We start from the raw sequence: 21,925 nt of genomic DNA on the forward strand, positions 1-21,925 counted from the left end.
GACCATCTCCACCACTGTAACTCAGCCTGTAATCCTCAACTTGCCGATGGAATTCGCCTCAGCTTGTGCATAAAACGATCTTGCTGGAGCAGGGTACCCACCTTCCTATCCAAATGTGCAAGCTTAACTGCCCATTGGAAGATCCACTCTGAAGGCAGTCTCCTCTCTAAACCTCCAAAAACACAAACTAAAGCAATCACACCCACTAATTGTGGGGTATTGTGGAAATTCAGGTGGCCAAGAACTCATGCCTGTATGTGACCTAAGCTGTCCTTTCCACATGTGGCAGGTCCAGATGTATAGCAATGTGAGTTAGAATAAAAGGTGCATGTCTTGCTGAAGATCTCTTCCCCAAGCTCAGGGAGAGTCCATGCCCAGAACTGAAAATGCCTTTCTATGCAGCGTTTTCAACCAGACCCTTGTGTCCCATTTAGCATTTGAGTGAGTGCCAGCCTGCTGTGGTCAAGGAGGATTAATGTGTGTACTGGCTTGTATTTTTCCCCTATGCTCAGTGAACAGCATTGGCTAAGCTTAGCACAGTAATAGAACACTGAAGTAAGAGCTTCTCCACCTGTCCCAGCTTGTGTGTGTGTGTGTGTGTGTGTGTGTGTGTGTGTATGTATCTTTTTTTAACAAAGGAAGAGGAGGAGGGGGAGAAAGAGAAGGAGGAAGAAGGAGGAGGAGGAGGAAGAGGAGGAGGAGGAGGAGGAAGAGGAGGAGGAGGAGGAAAGAGGAAGTATTTTAATCTTAAAGGGGGTATTAAAAACCAACCTTGGATAATGCATGGGCCAAAAGAAAAGAACACATGTCTGTGTCGCAGCCTGAGAACACAGGATGGAACAAGTAGAGTTTTACAGATAGCAAGCACAACAATGATACTGGCCTTCGCTAAACGGTACCTACTTCCCCTTTACTTCAGAGTAGGGCATGCAAAGGCAACGAGGAGGCGTTAGCTATTGGTGGGCATGCTTATGGACATGAGGGTTTGGAGATTAGTCAAGGGCCTCAAGTCGGCCCCCGGTGACAGGGCCACTTGGCTATTCTTAGCATTGCAATTGTGACATCAATTTTTGGCTAAAACTGGGGGCATTGTTTGGCTGAACTAAACTCAATGGACATTGGGAAATGAGAGCATGCATGTCAGTGGAATTTCAGGGAGCTTTGCAAAGTCTTGCCCCAAGCCATCCTGTTCCCTAAAAGCCACCTACAGTGGTGCTCAGATATTCCATATCCAACAGCAAATATTGCCCATGAGCTTGGAAATAAGAACTTTGCAACCAATGTCAGGCATGGTAGTGTGTGCCTTCAATCCCAGCACTCTGGAGTAGATATAAATGGGTTTCTATGAGTTTGAGGCCAGCCTGGTCTACATAGCAAATTTCAGGCCAGCCAAGGCTACATAATTAGGACCTTGTCTCAAAAAAAAAAAATGTAATGAGAAATCAGTTTTGCCTTACCCCTATAGCCATTGACTCCTATGGGAATTTGCATAGTTTTGAATTTGTGTAGCTATGATTAATGATCTTTGAAATGTTTCAGTTTGCTCAGAGGCTGGAGTCACTTTCTAGACACTCCCCCTGGACATCGCACATTGTATTTCCCCTGGATGCACAGACCCAGCTCCTACTGGTGACACCTAGGTCTTGAGGGAAGCTCTTATGGCTGTCTTTTGAAGGCGGTCATTTTAAAGACCAAGCACAAATATGTACCTCCTCAAGCCATCATGTTTAATGGGGATGAACTTGCACATTAGACCAGAGCAAGGGGCACCCTGAAAAATGCTGGGGCATGAATCTGAACATGGAATCAGCTACTGGATAGAAACTGTTGCACGAGAGAGAGAGAGAGAGAGAGAGAGAGAGAGAGAGAGAGAGAGAGAGAGAGAGTTAGTTCAGAATGCATAGAAGGTATCATGTGTGATGGCTGATCTTGCCTTAGAAAGAAGCTCTCTGTTCCAGCAAGCTAATAATCCATTGAATTCACCTCATTTCAAACCACAAAAAGGGGGGTCCAAATCTTAGAATTTTCCCGTCGATGCAATTGCCCCCCTTGAGAAACATAGAGCAAGGACTAGAAGTCATTTTCTCTCCTCCAATGCATCCTCCAGATTTCGTGTCTCCAGCACCACTCTGGCAGTCCAAGAAACAGCATAACATATCCGCTGCCCCACTAACATCCCAAACTAAAAACAAACATTGAAACACAAGAAGCCCAAAAGGCAGAGAAACATCTTCCCCTCTGAACACTAAGTGGGATGTGGGCATCTGCCTGGGCCCCTAGGGAGCAGCCCTGGGTCACCCACTGAGCCCAGCAAAGCCTCTCCAAGTTCAAGTTCAAGGCTGCCCATGCTATGGCTGCCAGTCATCCCAGGGGTCAAGGCACCAGAACTGCTGATTTTTCCAAAAGCCTTCTCAAAGCAGCAGCAACCGCAGCAGTTTTCCTGCAAAGCAAACAAAATACCAGTCTTGTTAATTCAGCAGGACTTTAAAATTGTAATTAGCTGGTTGTGCCCCTTAGGAAAACCACAGAGGACTTTTCATAATGTATGTGTGTATGTGTGTGAGACAGAAAGAGAGCGTTTGACAGATTCCATTGCACACCAGGGCTGGGTTTTTTTTTTTTTTTTTTAAGTCCCTGTGAGTATTTTAACATTATTTGCAATGCTGAAGGACAAGGCCCTCTTTGTTTCATCTGAAGCACAGCCACTCCTGTGCTCTTGTCATCAGTCCACAGTCAACTCCATTTCAGCATCAAAGTGAGCATTTGTGCTAGGCAGGGAATTTGGTCGCCTATCATATAGGGGTGGGGGTGAGTGTTCTACTGACCCTCCCACAGATGCCAGAAGCCACAGAAGCCAAATTCCATATATAAAGTGGCCCAAAATAATTGTGTAAAACCTACGTACAAATCCCTACATGTTTAAAATCATCTCTAGGTGGCTAACCGTGCTAGCAATGTAATGGCAAATGAATAATCATATCCCATTAATTATGGAGCAGTGATAAGGAAAGAGTGGGTATATTTAGCACAAACACTGTTTTTCTGCAAATATTTTCTATCTACACTTGAATGGATCCACAGATAAAAGCCACACAAAAGGAGCTGACTGTATGCCCATCTCTGATTGAGGCTTATACACTGTTCCCGCCTGGCCTAAACACTGAGCAGCATCTCAATTTTTAATGCCACATAGATGAGAAAAGACACAAGGTCTTGATATGTTTAACAGAAAGCCCCCAGGCTTGTTTTCAAGCTGTTTTATTGGTGCATCAAGAAACCTCTGATGGATCAAAAGAGGCTTGTGTGTCTCCATTTACATTATAAACTGTGCCTTGTTCATAGGACTTACATCTCTTTCTTTTCCATAAGAATAATCTTTAACTACCAGGTTTTTAAAAATAAGTAATTTAAATATTAGTTTCACATATAAGATCTTTCGAGAAACCTCATTCATCTTCTCAAGTGGGTTTGCTCAGTGGCAATACCTACCTACACATACACACACACACACACTCACACACACACACACACACACACACACACACACACACACACCCCTTCTGTTTCTTTTTGTATGGTGCAGAGAATTGAACTTAGGGTTTTGCATATTCTGGGTAAGCAGCATGCCAATGAGCTGTAGCCTCGGCTCTCTTTTATAGTTTTACATTTTAAGACAGGTTTTAATAAGACGCCTGGCCTAACCTTGAACTCATTCTACAGACTAAGCTGGTCTGGAGTTTGCCCTCTGAGTTAATACTCTAAATTTATTTATTAATTTAAAATAGGGGTTCCATAATATACTCCATGCTCATCAAGGAGGAGGTTGGCTTCTACCCCGAGAGCTGAGAATAAAGAGAACACAATTGAATAATGAAGCACGTGGATTGTGTAGATTGGCAGATCTGAAGCCATTCCGCCTGGTCTGCAAGAGAGAGACCCACACAGGTCAAGGGAGATGGAAGGAACCCAGGGAAGGGAGGCAGGCAGCCCACAAGACCATCAGGAGGCAAACCTGCCCATCTCAGTAATTCCAGCAGAGCGTGCCCAGCTGTACGGTGTGACCAGCTCAGTGCTTCCACTGCTGTCTCCTCATGGGCTGCACTGTCTTCCATCACACTGGGTTCAAAGTGACAGCTTTGGCACGGAAGGGTTTTACCTCCTCCCACCACCATTTCCTCTTCATTCTTTCCCCACAGACCCTGGCGACAGGCCCGCCTTGGAATGCAACCTCCTGTCACCCAGTATGTTCATTCCCACCAGGCCTCAAAAGTGACTCCAGGACTCTCTGTGGGAAGGTGGTTTTGTGGCAAACCCAGGGGGTTTGTGGTAGTTGGGGACAAAGCTGCTTCTAAAGGAAAGGCTGGGGGAGAGCAGAGACTAGCACTGACTAGCACTGCTTGGTTGCTCTGGGGCCCTGACTGTTCACAGCTCCTTGTACAGGCCATGGCTGAGGCTGTCACTTGGGCCCAGGGCTCCTATGGACCTGATGTGATACCTTCCTCTGCTTCTGAGCACTTTATTGCACGACAGTTTTTGACAAACAAGAATGTCTTGTACACACAAATCCCAAACCTTCTTGACTGTTCTTAGAGTCTTACATAAATGATAGACACTTAAATAGCTCTGACACAGAAAGTTATGTGTTTTCCAAACCCTGGTTTGAGTCGTTGTCTATGATGTAGTGATTTATTCCCTCCCCATCGTATTCTCTGAAAGATTCAAGGCCACTTAAAAGAATATATCCTGGCAGACAGACAGGCAGAAACTCTGGGCCCAGAAAAATGCAGATCAGAATGAAAGATTAAAATGAGTTAGAGCTGGAGTTACTGCTCAGATGGTTCTGGGTTTGTCCTGGCACCACAAGATGAGAGAGAGAGAGAGAGAGAGAGAGAGAGAGAGAGAGAGAGAGGCAGTTTGTTGCTTAGAATTAAGCTGCAAAAATGATGATAGACTTTCTAAGATTAGGGCAATATCTCCTCTCAAACACTAAATTGTGGGATTTTTAAGTCTCTCTTGGTTGGTGTCCTGTTGTTTTAAGTCTTTTCTAGAATTTGCCTTGAATTCACTACTAGTATCAAAGAAGGCATACATAAAGCCAACCCTTAATAATTCAACCCAACTGTGCCAGTGTGTGTGGCGATGATGTGTGCATTGATGTGTGTGTGGTGATGATGTGTGCAGTGACGATGTGTGCAGTGATATATGTTCACTGACGATATGTGCATTGATGTGTGTGTGATGATGATGTGTGCAGTGATGATGTGTGCATTGATGTGTGTGTGGTAATGATATGTGCAGTGATGATGTGTGTGGTGATGATGTGTGCAGTGATGTGTGTGCAGTGATGATGTGTGCAGTGATGATGTGTGTGGCGATGATGTGTGCAGTGATGATGTGTGTGGCGATGATGTGTGCAGTGATGTGTGTGCAGTGATGATGTGTGCAGTAATGTGTGCAGTGATGATGTGAGCAGTGATGATGTATGCAGTGATGATGATGCATGCAGTGATGTGTGCAGTGATGATGTATGCAGTGATGTGTGTGTGGTGATGATGTGTGCAGTGATGATGTGTGCAATGATGATGTGTGCAGTGATGATGATGCATGCAGTGATGTGTGCAGTGATGATGTATGCAGTGATGTGTGTGTGGTGATGATGTGTGTAGTGATGATGTGTGCAGTGATGTGTGTGCAATGATGATGTATGCAGTGATGTGTATGCAGTGATGATGTGTGCAATGATGCCTGTGCAGTGATGTGTATGCAGTAATGTGTGTGCAGTGATGATATGTGTAGTTTCTTGGGGTCAGAGAGCAAATCCATAGTGAGAGGCAGCTGCTATGTGGGGGGACGCAGCCTTTAGCTTCTGAAAAAGCAGGGTATCTCATGCCACTGTTTTCAGGTTAAGGGTGCATATCTTCAGGTGAGCTATTTTGTTCCCCCAGGCATCACTCACTGCCCCTGACATTACACAACTGTAAGGTTGACCTGAGATAATTTCTGTGCAAAGTCTGGATCCCACTCTGCTGGGAAGTCTCAGGGCTCTGCCTATGTTATCTCAGAGGGGCCGCAAGCTGTGGCACTGAGCTATCTATACTCCACACAATGGGGAACTGCACTTCCTCCACTGGGACATGGTAAAGCTGAAGTGAAGAAAACACAATAACTTGATTGGAGCCCGCCAGCTCAAACACTCCCTGTTTTCCTCAATGTCCACACAAGAAATACCCAATTACTCCATTCACGTAAGCAATCTACAGACATCACTCAGCAAACAGTTTCAAGACCATAAAATCACATTGGAGCCAGATTTTCCTGGGGTGAGATCCCAGTTATCCCCAAACAAATGTGATTTTATTTGTTCCCATAAGAGGAGATGGGAGAGACTTAAAACCAACCTTTTGAATAGGCTCCTTTCATGGACTATTTGGTCGTGAGGTTCAGAACACCAGAGTTGCAGTTCTTCTAAGGAAACGAGACATTGAGGGAAAGGATTAGAACAGCTTTCATCAGTTTCTGATTTACACTAGGAGGGCATGGGGAGAACTGAAAAACACCCACTGGGTTCATGGTGCTCTCCCAGCAACATCCAAGAGGGTAAAACTCGTAGCAGCCTTCTGCTAGGAATACTGGTCCTCATCTACTGGACCATCCCAGTATCCCTTCCCTCCCTTCCACTGAAGCCAGCACCCACCAGCCTACTCCCTCTTTGCATTTAATTTGAAAATGTATGTTTGAGCAGAGTCCACTTTGGCAAAACAAAGGAGCCAGCATTCATGTCACTGGGGCAGGACAACTAAAGAATACAGCTACTTTCAGGTAAGGTCGGGGTGGTAGATGAAGGGATGTTAAGAGGCATCAGAAGATGTCAGAGGACAGACAAAGCCTCAGATGGAGACTCTACAGCCATTGTAAAGGATGTGGTATTGAGCCTTAGCCTTAGTCAACAGGATGCAAGGTGTTAAGGAGTGATGGAGACAAGTGGGGCGTGTAGGGTGTACTAGTCCAGCTGTGGCTGCTGGTGTATTGTCTTGGTATGGATAGTGGGAGATGTGTGAAAACTTTCTGTTTGTAGATTGTCATGATACAGTTTGAGTCTTAACTGCCCCTCCCCCAGGCCCTCGTGCTAAATAAAGGCTTAGCCTCCAGCCTGCAGTGTGTTACTGGGAAGTGGTGGAACCTCTAAAAGGCACTGGGGAGCATGACCATGAGGGGACGGGGACGACAGCTTGTTCTTTATGTCTTTCTCTTCCTGGCCACAAAGTGAACTCTCTTGCTCTATATCTCCACAGGTCCAATAGTAATGAGATTATAGTTGTGATGCAAAATTTAAAAAAAAAAAAAACTTATCACAAGAACTTCATCATCTCATATATTTGTTAGAGCGCTGGAAAGATGACAAATACAAGAAGTTGGAAGTGAGGAAATCCTTTGGTGGAGTATTAGTGGCCTGTGGCATTTTACATACACTAGAAGGACAGGAGCTGTTAGTAGATCCAAGAGCAGGAAGAAAGGGGGAAGGGAGATTTGTTCTAGAAGTCACATTATTCTTAGGTACATTTCTTTCTTCTGGCTCCGGAGCACCAAGGAATTTTGTAGGAGGTGCCTGGTGAGTTCTGAGAGTTGAGAGGGCTGCTTCGGATGGGGATGTGTGGTGTGTTGCTGGGGACACAAGACAGACCAGAGTGCGCCATCAGAGCCCAAGCCATAAGGCAGAGAACTTCCAGCCCTCAATTTCTAAGAGAGAAAAACATGCTTCTGAAAAGACGGTGGCATGTCCAGCTGATCAAAGGCTAACTGAGAGCTTTTGAGCATGCAACAATTAAAAGGGATAGCAAGAAAACACAAACTACTTTCAAATAAATGGTTAAAATGGTAGTTTTGATCAGAATTAAAATTGTATTTTAATACAAATGTAAATTCTTATATCTTTTGAGAACATATAAGAACCAGGTTATTTCAAAAATAAATCTGCAAAAGTTTAGTCTTAACACAGGTTTAGTATTCCTAATTCAAAACTCTGAGATTTGAAATGCTTCAAAATCTAAAACTCATGAGTGCCAACAACACAACTCATAAGTAGAAAAGCCCACATCTGACCCCATATGCCACGTAATGATCAAAATGCAGGTGCTCTGAAGATGTTCACATAGGATGTGTGTGAGACAAGAGGATTCCATGCCAAGATGGGGTCCCTTCCTTTAGATATCTTATTAATGTATATGCAGATATTCCAAAATCTGAAGAGATCCAAGATCTGAAACACTTCAGGCCTCCAGCATTGTAGATAAGGGATGTTCAACCTGTATTTCTTTGAAAATTAAAATGTACTGGTTGGATATCGGGACCCAGGAACACTAAATTTATATAGTATTAGAGTGGGTCTGGAAACGTTTCAGGCCCTCGCCCACCCATCGCAACACATCCCTGCCCCGCCTCAGTTACATAACAACATAACAGGGATAGTAACAATGCTAGGGCTATCAGGTCAGCATGAGGGTTACATGTGTTCGTCTTCATAAAGCAGTTAGATTCAGTGCCATGTTAAGTATAACTTTAAAAACTAGATGTATGCACAGACATTTGAAAATTTTTCTTGTAATATCTATCTGCCTCAGGTATCACCGGCTGGGTGGTATAACTCAAAGGTGATTTTGTAGCCGTAGTCCCATGATTTAAAATATTTCTAAGCATTTTCCAGCCTGTATAGTGTCATTAATTCCTCTCTGTGGTTTCTATATTGTCCTGACATGTCAATGTATATTTAGACTCCTGGTTAAAAATACATTGGTGGAAAATGGGCTCAAAATAGATTGGTTGCCCTAATAAGCAGTTTATACAGTCTGGGTGAGGTACTGGCTAGGTAATGAGCCTATTTTTATTTGGCATCAGTACCAATTATCAAGGAAAGGTATATTCAGACACAAATAAAACTCAGTACTGATGCTGAATTTAGAAGTAGATTTAATTTCAATAAAATGTGGTGGTGGAAAAAGTGAGAACCTGACACACAGTAATTCCAAGGTTTTCTGGTCTGAGAGAAGTTCCTTTCCAAACCCCAGGGCATGTGGACAATGAGGAGGAGATCAGGAGGAAATGGAAGTGTAGAGAGTATGTACTACCCCAGGCATGGCACCAGCCATCCCACTGATGCACACATTAGAGACATCCTCACTAGCCTGAGGCTGGAAGGTGGAGCTTGCATGCTGCCTCCATGTTCATCTATCCCAGTTAGGCAGCCTACATGACAAGCAAAGTTACTCTGTGCAGTGAATCTGCTGTTGGGTTATCTCTATAATCTATGGCTATTTAGAAGAGACAAGCATATGAGGCCGAGAAGCCCAGTCAGGAGTTGACTGAAGCAGTGCAGGGAGCAGGTGTCTCAGGCTAGGGCAACACGGCATAAAGAGAGCCGGAGAGATTCCTAATGCAATTAGGACATACAAGGTGCAGAACTTGCAGGTTAATCAAATATGAAATGGAGAACTGAGAGAGAGGAAGGAAACTGGAAATGCTCATGAGCTGATTGTGCCTCATGATGGACATTCTTTGCTGGAAGGATGGTTGACAGTGAGAAGATGGAGAAGAGTTTGGCTTTGGACTGAGAAGACCCAAGTGGAAACATTTAGGATACAAGTAGACATATAATTCTGAAGTTTAGATTCTGTCCCAAAAGGACAGATGAGAGAGTCGGAACACAAAGACTAAGGTGATGGGAACAGATTTCCCTGTAAGAGATTAGCATAGTGTGCTCAACTACCCTCAAAAATACTTCAGTCTTTAGTCTCCAATAAAAATCTCTTTCATGCATGTTCAAACATATGTTCATTCCAAGCTTAGTATTGTAACTAAGATCTGGTGCCCAGAGGGGGAGAGGTATACAAGGTAAATAGAGAATTTAGAATTGTAAATTTTTTTAGGGAGAGAGTTCTCCTAAATGTACTTCAGCATATCTTCTCCAAACTGTGTTTATATAGCCCATACCATATATCTGATATCTGTATATAAGTGTGAGTTTGTAGTACGGTATATTTTACAACAGATACAATGATTTCATAATGCTAAAGGTAATATATGAAACACATGTAAAATATAACATTAATATCGCAATAAAAACACTCCAAGCAATATATTTCTAGCACAAGACTTGAGACTGTAAGCAAAGACATTAAGAGGAATATCACTTAAGGCTGAGTTGACTGTCACATCTGATGAGACGGGGAAATAGGAAGCAAGGAGGAAGTGGTTACCTGTGCACTGAGCCTGGAGTGGAGCTTGTGGTCTGACAACCAGGGGTGCTTGAGAGCTTCACTGGCACTTATTCTCCAACTAAAGGGAAATTCAGAAGCATGTTAGAGGAACGCACCGCAGGCTGCTTGCATCAGCGGTCTATCTCTGGCTCTAGTCATGGGTTTTGGTACAGTGGCTAACCCACATTCAAGCTTGTCTTCTGGAATTGTGTGGTATGAAAACATCCAGAGGTGACCATCATTTCTAACCACAGAAACAACACTGGTAATACAGGCTGGACAATAATCAAGTTCTTATTAAAAATGGAGTGTTTTATCAAATATAAGGAATTATTCTGTGATATGACATCTGAGCTTCATAAATTGGACTCTTAACAGACTATTGAAAAATAAATGCACATTTCTTATTTATAAGAATAAAATGCTACAGTAATTCTCAATGAATACAAAAGCAATTTAGGTGTCATTTGAATTTGTCTGCAAACTTTTGAATGAAGGAGTTTTGAAGAGTTTAGAACAGGAAGAGTTATTACAATTATAATAGAACATATTAGATTATTTAAAAAGAAATTGTATTCCTTTAGAGATGAAAAAAGGTTAACAAAATTTGAAAGAAAAATAACATGAAGAGTGATAAAAGATATATTATATCCTAACTCTAAAACTTATAAACTTACTTGGTTGCTAATAAATACCACATTAAAATAACCTTTCAAATTAAAAACTGATTGCAACAATACAAAAATACGCTTCTGCAAAGGCATCCAATAGTTCCAAGCAGTCATGAAGCTTCGATATGGAGGATAATCTTAATACAATTTCCTCATTAAATGCCAAATACTGAAGTGTAAGTCTTCACTTGCAATGAAGTTATTGAGAAAAATCACCATTATAGGGCTCTGAACATGCAGAAATTATTAAAAACTCCTCAACCCAGCAACTCCACATGGTTCTACTTAATATCCTAAGGTTTTGCTATTAGGTCCCTTGACCACTCCATGGGATGGTGTTGAAAGATGACCATTCCTACATGCTAATGAAAAATGTTTTAAGATCTATTAAAAAGTTATTAAGATTGTACCTGTAACTGACTTCTAATAATATTTCAGGTTCATTTTTGTACCCCAGATATTTATTTGATGACAGTGATATTTGGCCTGAACTTCAACCAAGTATTGACTTGAGAGCTAAGTCACTCATTCATCTGTTATCTGATATTTCTTGGGTACTTAAGAGACCCTAGACTGTGGGAGTGGGCAGGACTCAGATGCCCAAGTCCAGAAAACTCACTTTGGGATCTGTTCTGCACTAGCTATTTGACTTCATGGCTCTCAGCCTCTCTTTCTTTACATGAAATTGTGATGATTATCTCCACATATAACCAGATTAAGCAGAAGTTAAAAATACACACATCACATGCACAGTCCACAGTAAATGCAGTGTTTTTCATCTTCCAAAGTTCAAAGAAATTGGCATTTTTCCATCTCTATAATGTCTAGGATCCATCAATGTAGAACAATAACAACCTTGGCTATTATTGTGCCTAGAGGTCAAGGACAAAGAAGTCTCTAAATTGTCCTTCCCCTCAGACTGATATTTTTATTAGGCTAAGTCTCCTCATTCTTTAGAGCAGTGGTTCTTAATCTGTGGGTCAGTACCCCTTGGGTAAACTTCTATCTCCAAAAATATTTACATTATGATTCAAAACAGTAGCAAAATTACAGTTATAAAGTAGCAATGAAAATAATTTTATGATTGTGGTCACCACAACATGAGAAACTGTATTAGAGGGTTGGGGGTCACAGCAAGATGAGCAACTGTATTAAAGGGTTGCAGCCTTAGGAAGGGTAAGACCCACCGCTGTAGGAGGCTCAGATCTGGCCCCATTGTGCTATGAACTGCTTTGCATCACTTCTTTCTAAAAGATATAACTTGTCAGACTGGTGGTGTCTGCCTTTAATCTCAGCATCTGTGAGATAGAGGCAGGCAGATCTCTATGAGTTTGAGGCCAGCTTGATCTACAGACTGAGTTCCATGCCAGCCTTGACATATTCCCCAGGGACAGACGGCGGTTAAGTGCTTACATGAAATAATGCCCCTCCTGGCATAATACCCCATTATCCATGCTCCTACTCTCCCTTGCTTCCTCCTCCCTCTTCCTTCACAACCTTGTTTATTAATGGGTCCAAAGGTGGCAGAGAGAATCAAGCAACTGTTACTGCTCTGAAGACCTTAAATGTGATCTACTGTCATATAATTTAGATAGAAAGCCATCTAAAGTGGCTCGGCAGTGTCCATCAGACTCTGTAACACTAAAATCAAGCCCCTATATTTCAATTATCATACTTGTTCATCTGCTAAAAATTGAATTAATGTGTTTTTAGCATGAGGGGAAAACAAGGCTGTATGACAGCCTAGAGTATGAGCTTGAGGAAGATCAACACGTTTAGTGTCATTCCCCTCTGATCCAACCCTAGCAGCGTGGCCATAGACGAACTGCATACTGTCTCATCATGAAGTAGTCACAACACACACTTCTCCCTCTGGGAGTTAAGGGCTATGATTAAAAGAAATAATGACCAAAAGGCAGATGACACTGTCTGGCCCATAAATGTTTATAGACATGGACGGATAGAGGGCAGGTCACCGGAGGCCGACCAGAAGGGCTTGGTTGCGGGAACTTCATGGCAAAAATCAGAGACAAGTTTTGGAGCCCATCCAGCCTCGTGACTGAAACAGTCCTGGGCTTGAGTAGACTGGGTCAAGGAGTCAAGCCTCGGTGAGTTCAGAGCCTGCACATGCACTGTAGATGTCACAGAGGGAACGGATTCCACTAACTCCACAGTGCACCCTGCACCAAATCACCTCCTCTCCCACAACATGAGATGGACTTGCTTTACCTCTTCTCCTTAATCAGGAGCTTGGAGATGAACTCCTTGGCCTCCTCCGAGATATCCTGAAATTCTTCATCTTCTAAATCCCACCGGCATGCCAGGATGTTGGTCAGTGTCTCGGCATCATTGTCACCCAAAAAAGGGGACAAGCCACTGAGTCTACAAGGCACAGGGTTCAGGGTGAGCATTTTTTTTTTAAACAGTCATGAATCCTTTATAGACAGGATGCTTTCTGGTTTTGCTATTCAAAAATAAAAGTAGGAAAACAGCAATAAACTGCAAGTGTATAGTACATCACTGCAGCTAGGACCCTGCCTATGTGTCTCATTCCAACCCCCAACCCAGCAACAAAGAAGGTTGCAGTTATACTTGAATAAATCTCCAACAGTTACGGCTGGCAAGACAAGGTACTGTCGCATACCCAGAAAGCAAACTCCAGTGTGCCATTGCTCAGGCACACTAAGCAGATCAGGGTATACTGATCCAAACAGACCAATAACTAGGGGTTTCTAAAAGTCATGTTTAGGGCTCTTAGTGGTATCCTGGGACTTCTCCCGTGGAGAAGACATACATATCTTTTTCTCCCCCTAGATACAATGGGGAAAGGAATTCACTCAACAGAACCTAAGCAACAGGAGATGACATGGTGATATTCTAGAAGACGTAGGTCAAAGCTGTCATCCTAGTGAAGCCTCCTAGACCATTCACTGATTAAGGATGAGTATGTGAGTCTGGGAAGTTGCTTACAGCATGTATGTGATGACGCCCACACTCCACATATCTGTAGAAAAGGAAACGAAATCATAGTTCACAACTTCAGGGGCAAGAAATTCTGGGGTTCCAAAGTTCACCTTCAGCTTCTCTCTGGGCTTGTATCTGAAATTGAGGGGACCAAGGTGAGAGTTGAGCATGTCAATCAAAAATCAAAACTAATGAACATTGAAAACAGGCACCATTTATAAAATAAAATTAACAAAAAATTATACAGCAAACTAAAAAATAAACTTTTACCAGAAATTGCATAATGTCTAAAACCAATAAAACATTCTGGGGGTGTTTAAAAGTAAGAATAAATCCTATAAAACCTTAATATTCTAAAACAGCTGTGAGATATATACTCTGAATAACTGGAACATCTAAATGCATACTGTGACGGATATCCTGATTCAGTCCCTCGCATGCATTTGGACAGAATAACCCTTTCCAAACTGACAAGATGCTGGCATAACTCACAGCATCTGCTTTCTGCTCATTAACACGCTGAGCTGTTAACACACCCATGTAATTTCTTTGTTCCACTAAGAAACCAGACCCCTCTATAGTCTTGTTTAAACTATTAACATTTTAAACTCTTCTCTTTATAAATGGAACAAATACAAACATTTATATAAACAGAAATTCTGAATGAATAAACTTCTAACTTAATAAACTTCACAGGACTAGGTTTTCATTTCTCATCTTTTTATTAGATGTGTTGTAGATATTCCTCAGTGCTTGAACCTCTGATCTAACAGGGTTAGGGTAAATGCTATCTTCATTAAGTTAATTCTAAATGGAGGCATAGGATCTGAGGCATATCAGCTATGCCTTTGCAAAGATGAACATGCATCCCATGCCCTGCTTCTATCCATGTACTTACATCCAAACAGACATACCTTCTGGCCAATCCAAAATCAATAATTTTTATTTGCTTAGCATCCCGATTCACACACAGGATGTTCTCAGGCTGCCAGGAGAAAGAGACACATTAGCAATGAAAACAACCATCTTTCACTCAAATTGTCCTTGAACCACAACTAAAAATACAAGATGCTCAGGAAAAACATATCAGGCCTTTCACTCGGGGGCTGGCTTGTCTGTGTGGGTATTTTCTCCTTTAATTATGTGGTGGATGAGGTCGTGGGTAGCCTGCCAACTTTGCATTACCCTGCCTGTCCCTCTTCATGGTTTTAGAGATTGCTATAATGCGTGAGTTCAGGCAGGGGCCTTCTTGAGGAGAGAAAGGGGAGGAGGCTGCTCTAGCACTTTCCAAACAGCCTTGAGTAGGCCAGTTCAGAACTGACAGACCACTCCTCCTGTTAAAGTATTAAGTATATTTCCTTCTTGAAGCAATATTTCCCTCAAGATTTACGAGTTCCAAGAGAAATGGCCTGATTCAGTTAAACCACCACACTGAATACGCAATATAATGCGACCAGTTTTGACCTCTGGATGTTTCCCTGGTGCTTTGTCTATGGGAACATCCCATGCTAAAGGAAGGCTTTTGTCTCCTGCTCATTCTTCATCCTCCAAAATTCCAAGGTTTTGCTGAGCTCTGTCTCAGTGCTTAAAGTCCTTGACTAAGTGTTCCCTTGGAGTTAGATGCTAGTAAAAGTTGGCCCTGCTAACCTGACAGGCTTAGGGGAGGGGAAGAAAATCAAGTGCTACTACTCAGTGTCCCTGGAATGTCCTGCAGATGTAGCTATATTTATTGGGATAGAAAACTTTAAGTCTGGGAAAAATAAGTAATTTCATTTAAAGCCAAGGTCATCCATAAAACAAGAAATAGCATTTTCAAAGAAGAGCCAAGAAGCCTTAAATCCTAATTTCAGCTCCACTAAGAGCTGGGCATTAGCAAAGTTGCCAGGTACCCAGGATTCCATCCCCATCCCTGACGTGGGCCTCGCCCCCTTCCACATCCTGTCTGGTGGAAAGGAGGTCCAAGCAAGGCAGAAACCCAGACACATTTTGTGAAAAAATGTAGTGTCTCCATATCAATATCTAATCACCCATTTGGCTTATGTAATATCTTTGGAAGCCCTTTCCTAAAATGCCTCTAAAACAGATGCCTGAGAGTAAAAGCCACTTTAACACTGCAGTGGGTGCTGTCCTAGAGCAGTTGAAGATGTGTTTAAATAGTGGGCTGAGCAAGTCAAAACAGTCCTATTATCAAAGAATACCATGAAAATGCTTTTGCAGCATGTAAAAAAAATCATCTTTGAGGGCACTTCAAAAGGATAATTCCTATGATACTTAAACTAAAGAAGGTCTATTATCCATGTTCAGTAATATTTATAGAAATTATTATTACAAAGAAAATTACTTTTAAGTCACTTCTCAACCCCCTGTGGTGATGGCACACTCAATATCTTCAGTCTTTCTTTCCAAAGAGAAAAAAAGCAGGTCCTTCGCGACCCATCCAGCTGTCACCTTTATTCTTATCTTTATATATAAACCATAACTGAAACTGCCCATTGCAAGTCTTCAATCAATGTTACAAAGCCACAGATGGAGTCATTTGACTTATGATAGGTCAATTCCTGGCTCCAGTTGCCAATCAAATCCCTTTAGGAATATCTGTAGACTATCCACAGTGAACAAAAGTGCTCCTTGAAACTGCACATTATAATATTCATCCTGGCCAAGGACTTTGCTAATGATTTTTAACCTCTGACTTTGTCATTTTATGTACCACTTCCCCCACTTCCTCCTCCTGTGCAACAGTGAATGGGAAAGGCAAGGCACATAAATCAAGACAGTGAGAGAAGCCAAGTTCTTGGAAGAGAGGCCCATGGAAACCTATTTAAGGGGGCCAGATTTATTCAGCTGTACCATCCCTGGAGACTTACACTACACGATATGTTACATAGAATACAAATTTATCTAACTGTCATGCTGTGCAAACAGGGAAATGAGAAAATGATCAAGCCACACAAGAAGATGCACTTTATGATACTAACTCTAACAGGCAGGACCAGGGTTATTAGGGCTTAGTCTCTTGTTGGCTTATCTAGAGCTGTTTACAGTCCAATTCTGGAGACTTCATAATGAGAGAGAGATAAAGAGTGGGAAGGAAGTGGACTGGCTTCCCTCAAGCTTTCTGACTTGTGAACGACTACCCTCTCTGCTTTTGGCATTGAAGCCCCACCTTCTCCAGGCCTGCATTCCATTCTCCATGGCTTCTACTCAGAGGAAAGTAAATCCCAAACCAGAGTTTCCTGGAAGAATTCAAGAGGCTACTGGGGACTTTTAAGATCTGGAAGGGGCAGATACAACTTTGGAATTGAAGACTAAAATCCTCCCACCATGGACTCTGATAGTAAGGAATACGGAATATTGTGAGAATGGAGCTGGTTTTAATTCTATACTTTTAGGGAAATGATCTCCTGTGTTGATTTAATGTAGGTAATTACAAGACTCTCAACAAAAACCTCCAAAGACGGATATGCAAATAACAGTCCCTGAAGGTGATGACAGAAGTTGAGAATGAGATAAAAATTCTGATTATGATGAGTGGTGTGACAAGAGTCTGTCCCAGCATCTGGGGAAGCTGAATTGAGAAGATAGCTTGAGCCCAGAAGGCCATGACTAGGCTAGGTGAAGAAGCAAGACAGCTGAGAGAGAAAAAGAGAGAGAGAGACAGAGAGAGAGAGAGAGACAGAGACAGAGACAGAGACACACAGAGAGAGACAGAGGAGAGAGACAGAAACAGACCCAGGTTATTCCTAATTCCTGAAAACATGACCAGAGACAATACAACTTTTCAAAGCTGGTACATTGTATTTCGTATTTCACAGGTTCCCCCAAATAGCATGACAGAGGAGCTAACAAGGGTTTGCAGTTCACAGGATGAAAACATGTTCTACCTTGAGATCCAAGTGGAGGATGTACATCTGGTGCATGTACCGTATCCCCTCACAGATCTGCTTCATGAACAGGATGGTGTCCAGCTCTGTCAAGCTGCAGTTTTCATCAATGATGCGATCAAACAGCTCCCCACCCTCCACACTGCAGAGGGAAGAGGTGAAACTCAGTCCTGACTCTCTAAACTCCACATGCTTTTCTTGTGCTCAATTGCTGCCCAAGTTCCTATAGCCCTTTCATAGGTGTGTGTGTGTGTGTGTGTGTGTGTGTCCATGCACACATGCGCAGTTATATCCTTCCCTTCTTTGCCATATGGGTTACATGAGTCTTTTGTTGGATACCTTCGGTACACCTTATGTGCATATGATCTTCAATGTCACATAACACAAGTCTCAAAGTCCCTGTCACTGGTGGCTGCAGCACTAGGGGAGTCCATGTCTATCACTTAGCAGATATTTGGGATGAAGAGGTCTCAAGGACCCTCTGAGGTGGGATTCCAGTGTTAACAGAAAGTGAGACACAGCCTTCGCAGTTTGAGTTCTTAGATTAAGTGTAATGGCAAAATGCTTTTATGTAGCAGATTCTGGATACTTACATTTTCCAAATGCCTTCTATACCATGGCAAATAAAACTCACAGTTTTAAATACTGAAATAAAAAGTGAACTGGGTTTCCATGTCTGTCAGAACTAGAGTTACTTGCATTTTGTGGTGGGCGTGCTGGTGGTCACTGGTGGGCTTGGATGGAAACTAGGGCATCGCACACACTAGGCAGGCGGTCTACCTCCCACCTGAGCTGATTGAATCTTTACAAAAGTGCTTCTGAAATGAAGCTGCTTAGCCTAGTCTCAGGGGCTGGCATGTGCTTTACGTTCATGAATAATTAACCACCCCTCGTGTACAGCTTGTTTTTGCTAGGTTTCAGCCACTCATGGTTACCTGTGATCAGCGTAAAAAAGATATTCTGAAATAGAGACCAAATCCACACAACGTATATTGTCATAATTGTTTCGTTTTATGATGAGCTCCTAACTTATAAGCTCATATTTACCATGGTTATTTAAGTACTTATAGGCTCAGTACCGTTCCCAATCTCAGTCATCCGCTAAAGGCTTTAGAACATGTTCTTGAGGAGAAGGGAAATAACTGTTGAGGGAAACAAAGCTCACAAAGCGCTTTCTCCTAGACTGCCCGGGATAAAGTCCAGCCTTGGTTTGTGACACAGTTTAGATACAGGCCACATCCATTTGGCCCTGCTGTGTCTCATCAGTGAGTCACATTGGAAGATTACACTTAATAGCAATTTCCTTTCTGACCCTGGCAAGATCTCACATCTCTGGCAGCTCAGATCCGTGGTTCTGGCTGAGTCATGAGTGCTATGTGCAGAAGGTGTGGGAGGTGGATGGGTAGAAGAGGACACCTACTACTCCATGACAAGGATGATGTCATGCTTGGACTCAAAGGCATCATAGAGCTGAATGAGGTTCACATGGTCCAGCTGGTTCATGACACTGATCTCGTTCTTCACATCTTCCTGAGGAGAAGGGAAGAGTCAGTGCGGTGAAGACTGGTCCAGGTTAGAGGCTCACCTCCCACCGCCTTACCTTGTCCTTTGCACCTCTAGTCTTAATGATTTTAGCAGCCAGCTTCAGGCCTGTTGCTTTCTCTTCACACTTATGTACCTGGCCAAAACGCCCCCTGCCAAAGAAGAGACGGTTCAGTTAGGCACTGTAGTCTGCAGGGCCTGTATCAGCCACTGCCAGGTGGACAGTATGAGTTGCCTAGGCAACTTGAGCGAGCAAGCCTACAAGTACATCTAGTGTATCTAGAACAGCATTGGCTAAGGTGAGTTCTATGGGTGGCCTACGTCCCTCTCATAGATGGAACATTTAAAATACTGTTCCAGGGCTTGGCATCTGTCCTATTCATGAAGGAAGGCAAAGCCCCAGAGTTCATTCAGCTGAGTCCTGGGCATACTAAAATTTGAAAACTACTAGTGTAGATAATTAAAAAAAACTTTCTGAATACATAAAAATGTAGAAAATTGGAATTTTTAAGCATATGAACAATACAACTTATGGGTCAGGGATATTTACACATAGAATCATAAAATCAAAAGTACATATTGTAGCCAATGAGTCCCCAGTGAAGACTTTTATGTTAGCTTAGATATCAACTTAATACTTTATAAGATAGCTGCTTCTATGGACATGGTTTAGCTGTGTCCCCAGAGGTTCAAGTGATAGAAATTGAGTCCTCAGAACAGAGGTATTGATAGTTGCATTGAGTCTTTAAAAACCAGGACCTATTGGTAAATAATTGTGTCACTAGAAGTTTTTGGAATGAACTGATATAGTTATTATTGTGCTCTAGTTATTTGTCAAGAAAGAGTAGTTACAAAGCAAATTCCAATTACTCTATGACTTCCTGTTCTATATGATTCATTCTCTTTCTATCTCTGTCTGTCTGTCTGTCTCCCTCCCTCCTTTTCTTCCTCTCTCTCTTCCCTGTCTTCTCCCTTCTTCTCTTTCCTGCTTTCTAGTTCTCTGTGTCTCTCTCTGTCTCTCTTTCTATGATTTACTATGATGTGATTCAGCAAACGGGCTCTTCACCCTAACTAAGTGATGCTGGTAACACACCACTAATTCTCCAGAACCGTAGACTGACCAACTTTGGGTCATCACAAAGTACCCAACATTTCATTATCATAGAAAACAGAATATTATAGCTTCTCTCTTATGTAACTGTATTCAGAAGTGCATACGCAAGGGAAACTTGACTTGCTTCCCTTAATGCTTATTTCATAAAGCAAGGTAGGACATAGGTCTCTGCTCTGTGCACAGTGGCTTTCATGGCAGAGAGTAAAAGGGAATCTTCCATAACAACATAGAGAACCAGAAAAAGACCATATTCCTGTCACCTGCGGAGATGAGTGTGATTGTGCTTGATGTACAGGGGTAGTAGCACCCAAAATTACTTTGCACTACTATGAGTGTACATAAGTGACTGCTTAGATTCCAACACTCACTATAGTGGCCCTCTGTGCTGGCACATGTGAATATAGGCACAAGTACTTCCCATGTATCCATGAATAAGAAAATGTCTTTTTCTCTCATTAGCACTAATCCTAGAAGAGCCTGCTCAGCAGTGATGTCCCTTCACTGTCTGACTCCAGTGATCTTTCCATGCTAAGGCTCTCACATGACTTATTCTAGAAGGACCTTGATACTGAGGCTACCACATAAGATCCATGCTGGAACACCAGACTCATGCTAGCTGAACACAGACACGAGGTATACACAAGTTAGCCTAAGGGAAGGAAGGTTTGTTTTGACTCCTGGGTTCAGAGGGTTCAGCCTACGGTCACCCAGCCCTGGTGCTTTGGGCCTGCAGCAGCACAGCACATCACAGCAGCAGAAGAGCTGCGCACATCAAGGCAGCCAGGAAGCAAAGGGTAGAAAAGGATGAGAATCCAGTTTCTATTTCTCCCTTCCAGGACTGGTTGTCTAATTTCATTCAGATACACCTCACTTCCTAAAGATGCCATCATCTTCCAATAATGCTATGGAGTAACCTATAGTCTCTTATACACATTGGGTGGGATATTTTTTTAAACCCAAATGACAGCATTAACATAGAAGTACCCTAACACCCAAGAGAAGAAGATGAATCAAAGAAAACTGTTGAGAATCCAGTGGTATTTGGCCTGTTTCAGTGTCTCCTCCAAGTAAAAGATAAGCTACTTCATAATGAGTACTTCACTACTAATATGTCTACTACTAACTAGTATTCTGTACTTGGTAGAAATAGCAATTAAAGCTAAATAAAGCAGCAGGAATGAAAAACCAGCAGGAATGAGAGAAAGATGAACTCCATGGCACTGCAAAGGCATGGATCTGATGCATTTCACCTTCTAGGAGATAAACCTGGCTTTAGGCAGTTCCTGAACCTTCTGGCAAGTCACACTGGGTTTTTCCTACTCTCAGACTTTATGACATGGCAAATAAAGTCGATGTTAAATGAGAAGTATAGTCACCATGCCAACCTTATGGGACTGGTGACATTTTTCAAAAATGGTTAAAACCTCTTGAAATGTCTGTTCTTAGTGTTTTCAGATCTCAAGTTGAGACCAGCAAACATTTCTTCATCTTGCGCTCAGC

At 42.4% G+C, this 21,925-nt stretch overlaps 1 protein-coding gene across 1 annotated transcript in view; it reads right to left on the reverse strand.

Moving 5' to 3' along the window:
* Window positions 1–1,374: 1,374 nt before the first annotated feature.
* Mylk4 (myosin light chain kinase family member 4) overlaps window positions 1,375–21,925 on the reverse strand; it is a 68,332-nt gene continuing 47,781 nt past the window's right edge. Inside the window, exons 6-14 of the mRNA XM_029547290.1 lie at window positions 19,370–19,463; window positions 19,190–19,299; window positions 17,770–17,911; window positions 14,800–14,870; window positions 13,892–14,020; window positions 13,151–13,303; window positions 10,251–10,329; window positions 6,399–6,465; window positions 1,375–2,440 (exon numbers count right to left, since the gene is read on the reverse strand). Coding sequence (XP_029403150.1) covers window positions 6,424–6,465; window positions 10,251–10,329; window positions 13,151–13,303; window positions 13,892–14,020; window positions 14,800–14,870; window positions 17,770–17,911; window positions 19,190–19,299; window positions 19,370–19,463 — 820 coding nt within the window. The 3' untranslated portion in view covers window positions 1,375–2,440; window positions 6,399–6,423. The remainder of the gene's footprint in view (window positions 2,441–6,398; window positions 6,466–10,250; window positions 10,330–13,150; window positions 13,304–13,891; window positions 14,021–14,799; window positions 14,871–17,769; window positions 17,912–19,189; window positions 19,300–19,369; window positions 19,464–21,925) is intronic.

This window comes from Mus pahari, chromosome 16 (assembly GCF_900095145.1).
Source record: "Mus pahari chromosome 16, PAHARI_EIJ_v1.1, whole genome shotgun sequence".
Taxonomy (NCBI): domain Eukaryota; kingdom Metazoa; phylum Chordata; class Mammalia; order Rodentia; family Muridae; genus Mus; species Mus pahari.